At 47.6% G+C, this 4,016-nt stretch overlaps 1 protein-coding gene across 1 annotated transcript in view; it reads left to right on the forward strand.

Moving 5' to 3' along the window:
- The window catches only part of LOC104080490 (fibrinogen-like protein A), a 3,790-nt gene extending 168 nt beyond the window's left edge, over positions 1-3,622 (forward strand). The window contains exons 2-4 of the mRNA XM_009582896.1: positions 1,068-1,208; positions 2,159-2,221; positions 2,994-3,622. Coding sequence (XP_009581191.1) covers positions 1,068-1,208; positions 2,159-2,221; positions 2,994-3,622 — 833 coding nt within the window. The remainder of the gene's footprint in view (positions 1-1,067; positions 1,209-2,158; positions 2,222-2,993) is intronic.
- Positions 3,623-4,016: the final 394 nt, after the last annotated feature.

The raw sequence follows: 4,016 nt of genomic DNA on the forward strand, positions 1-4,016 counted from the left end.
CCCCAGGACTCTGTGACCGTCCTGCTCCTCACTCTCTCTCCTCTGTTCCTGACCACAGGCAAAACCATTCTGCTTTGGGTGGTATTGTAAAGGCAACATTTATTTAACTTATATTTGTGCCAGAGCCAAAAGCACCCAAAAAAAAAAAAATTGGAATGGAAGCTAATTAATGCATTAATCACCCATCATCCTCATAAGTCCTTCAGGGTACTGAAGCTGGGTAGACACAAATCTATGGAGCTGGCCATGAACAAACTGCTGGGGAACGTCCTGATCTGGTATGGTCCAAAGGAGTCAAATTGCTCAGGTTTTCAGACGCTGGCAGAAACCATCCTTTAAAGCGTAGAATGTCCTGGCCCAGATGTCAGCTGGGATGCACGGACGCTCGGCGTGTCCCTGCAGCAGGCCCATTCGTGACACGTAGCAGGGGTCTGATGCTGGATCAATGCTGCTGGCTCCCTGCAGGATGCTCTCTTCGTGGCATTCTCGTCCAGTCTCTGCACAATGCCCTGGTGGGAGGGGGCAGTTCTGGGACAATTAAGTGAAGCTCCTGACTCTCAGGATACCATCAGCGTTGTGGCCACAACAGCTCCTTTCTTTCCAAGATCTCAGGTCCCTGCGCCTTGTTTATCACTGCTGTAGTAGCTCCTGACTATCTTCAGCTAACAGCAGTACCTACAAATCAGCATGCCATCCTGCATTACCAGGAGATATTTTTCTCAAGACGCACACTGATGCTGGCTTAACATCTCGGTTCTGGGGCCCAGAGCCCATTGCTTTACTCAGACCACAGCCAAAGGGGATGACACCTCTCTTGGAAGCTGCAAATTTAGACCTGTAGGTTGTAGTCAAAGAAATTGTTTCTCTCTGGGGACATATGCCTTTGCAGAATGCTTACTTTTGGAAATTGTTCTTTATATTTCTGCTGTTCAATAAAGCAAAAGCATAATCAATGTTGTGGATTTGTCTACTCTGTAAGTTTGTTTTAACTTCTGCTGAATTTAGTTAGCCAATTCTCTTTCAGAGGGTTTGCATTTCCAGATTCACTGAGTGTCTTCTTTTTCCAGCTGCTCATCAGTCCATTCTGTTCCTCGCCTCCGTGCTGGCCCTGCTAGCCCCTCTTCTTGCTCTGGACATTGAAAACCTGGAAAGACTGAAAGCAAATTTAGATGAAATCATTAATCTCCATTCAGATGAGCCCCATCATGGTATGTGTTTTCTCTTTTACATCCCTAAACTCTGTTCATCCAAACATCAGGAGCCCTCTCCTCTCTGCACAGAGAGGGAGATGTGGAAAATAATCTTGGAAAAGGGCAGTCACACTCAGAAATAAAAAGAACTTGATCAAATCTTCCTCCAATTTCAGATCTTAACCAAACGTCCTAAGATTTGGTAGTTCAACCTTGTTATTGACAAGACCATATGTGGCAGCTTTTTCTAGAGAGCTGTAGATATTCAAAGGAAGACCTTTTCTCTTGCTATCTATAGTCCATCTGTAGCCCTGAAACTTCAGAGAAATTTTGAATGTGACCAATCAAAATGCTTTCTGAAGCTTGCACATGGCTAAATGATATAAAAAACTCGTCACACCAGTGATAAAGGTAACACCACTGGAGGCTTTCGGGGAATGCTATCTTAGGAAGATGGGTGCTGTGATTTCTCTTTAAAGAGAGCATTGCTATCTTGTATGCTTTGAGCTCCGTTTCTCTCTAAAGGTTTCTGAAGCTCTTTATGAATTGAATGAACACATGAATCCCTTCAGCCACCACTGAAAAGGCAATGTGGGTTTACAGCAACACCACTCAACAGTTTAATCTTGTTCTGAAATCACACACAGTCTGTTTCCTTTTTGATCCTTCTTCCCTAGCAGTATCTCCTGGTACTCATCACTTGGGTACGCAGTCCGCTCCATGCAACTCTGTAAAGCCATAACGCTGAGTGGACCGAATAGGCAGCTGCTCAATGACTCCAGTGTTACCCTTCCTAGTATCTTATCCCTTTAAAGAGTTTACAATCAAAAACCACCATACAGGAAGAAAAATGAGCTCAGTGGAATTGCTGAAGTGCCTACAAAAAACTCAGCCTGTGGAGGCTGGAGTTACCTCTGTGCTGTGGCACAGGGCGGCTCATCTCACTCTTTCTGTTTTTCCCGATGCAGGTAAAGGCAGAGCGAACATGCAGCAGAGCAGAGCCAGTGACCCTCGGCAGACAGAGCACCGCAGTAAGTGCCCCCGCCACCCCGCAGGGAACTTGGAGAGGTGTAGGCAACGAGGGTCGAACAGCGGTGGGTGGGCAATGAGCCTGGGGATAACCCAGCTCAGCGCCTGGGGGCGAGACTCGACGTGCCAAGGCCACGCAGACGTCACTCGTTACTAGCAATAGCTTCACACTGAACCTTACAAGATCCCAAAGGACTTTGCAACCATTCCTTATATGCCACAAGTCCTCTCCTCTGCTGTGAAGCTCTGCAATGGGCACGCATAGGATGGGCCTCCCAAGCAATGCTTGCTGGGGTTTCACAGCTGGCCAAGGGGCCCAATGCCAAGGGAACAAGGTTTCCTCCTTCCCAACCCCAGGGATGCAGTGGATGCCAGGAACAGGGCTGCAGGAACAGCTCACTTGCTCATTTAAGCTTCTGCACAACTATGTAATAAGAGCCCTCACCAAGCCAAGCTTGGACCCGTGTATCGTTATGAGGGAAGAGAAACATCTGAACGTTGGGAAAGGCTGAGGAAGCAAGAGCCTGAGCCAGAAGGAGAAGCAAATGCTGTGTTTATACCTTCAAAATATATACATATTCTCTTAATCACTGTATTTCCCTTACAGAAGTTTTCTGCTTTTACACTTACAGTAAGAAACACAGCAATAGACTTTTTACTACCCTGGCAAAATCCTACATATGCCCATTTTCTAGAAATCCCTCTCACAGGGCCAGACAAGCAGACTGGGGTGTTGCTGTGCCTGTTGGTCCTCCATGTTCTCTCCTGCCCTAGGTTGGCCCAAGGACTGCAGCGAGGTCTCTGCTGGCAGCCCCAGCGGCGTCTACGTCATCTATCCCACAGGACTGCACCCCATCGTGGTGTACTGCGAAATGAATGTCACGGATGGGGGCTGGACGGTCATCCAGAGGAACCAGCAGAGCACGGAGATCACCTGGGCTGAGTCCTGGAGCACCTACAAGTACGGCTTTGGGAACGTGCACACCGAGTACTGGCTGGGCACCGAGTACATCCATCAGATCTCCAAGCAGAATGTCTACCAGGTCAGGTTTGTCATCTGGAATGCTGCAAACAACATGAGTTTTGCAGACTACAACCTCTTCGGTGTGGAAGATGAGTCCCACGGCTACCGGCTTCGGCTGGGAACGTACTCGGGGACAGCAGGGGATGCCATGACCTCAAACAGTGCTTCCACCCTCCACGACAACATGAAGTTCTCTGCTAAAGATCTGGATCAGGACACTTCCAGCGGGAACTGTGCCTCCAGCTACGGGGGCGGGTGGTGGTACTCAGCGTGTTATTCTGTACGGCTGAACATCAAGGGGGGCATGACGTGGGGCAGCCTGTGCAACGGGAACTGCAAAGCTTCTGCCATCCTCATCAAACCAGCTTCCTACTGCTAGTTGCATTTTCATTTCCTTTCTGTCCAACCTGAGGCTAATTCTGGCTCTGCAAAGAGATGGAAAAAGGCAAAACATGTCATGGCCAAACCTAGTGTCCTAGGGGTCTTTGCTGAGGTTGGTCATATCCTAGGTACTGAAGAAAATAAGGCATCTTTCACTTCTCCCTCCTGTAGATTCCCTCTACTCTCCAACTGTGTCTTTATCCTTTTGTTCAGAGTCAGATCACTTTAACTATGTTAATAATCAGAACAGTCTCCTGCAAAATCTGGAGTTTCCAGATATGTATTGTACTTCAGATAAAATGTGAAACGGCCAAACACCAGTGGATCTATATGGCTGTGTAAGTTAATAAATCCTTAACTTCAGGCAAACTAATTTTCACTTGCTGAAGATC

Source organism: Fulmarus glacialis, unplaced genomic scaffold, assembly GCF_000690835.1.
Source record: "Fulmarus glacialis isolate BGI_N327 unplaced genomic scaffold, ASM69083v1 scaffold24038, whole genome shotgun sequence".
NCBI lineage: Eukaryota > Metazoa > Chordata > Aves > Procellariiformes > Procellariidae > Fulmarus > Fulmarus glacialis.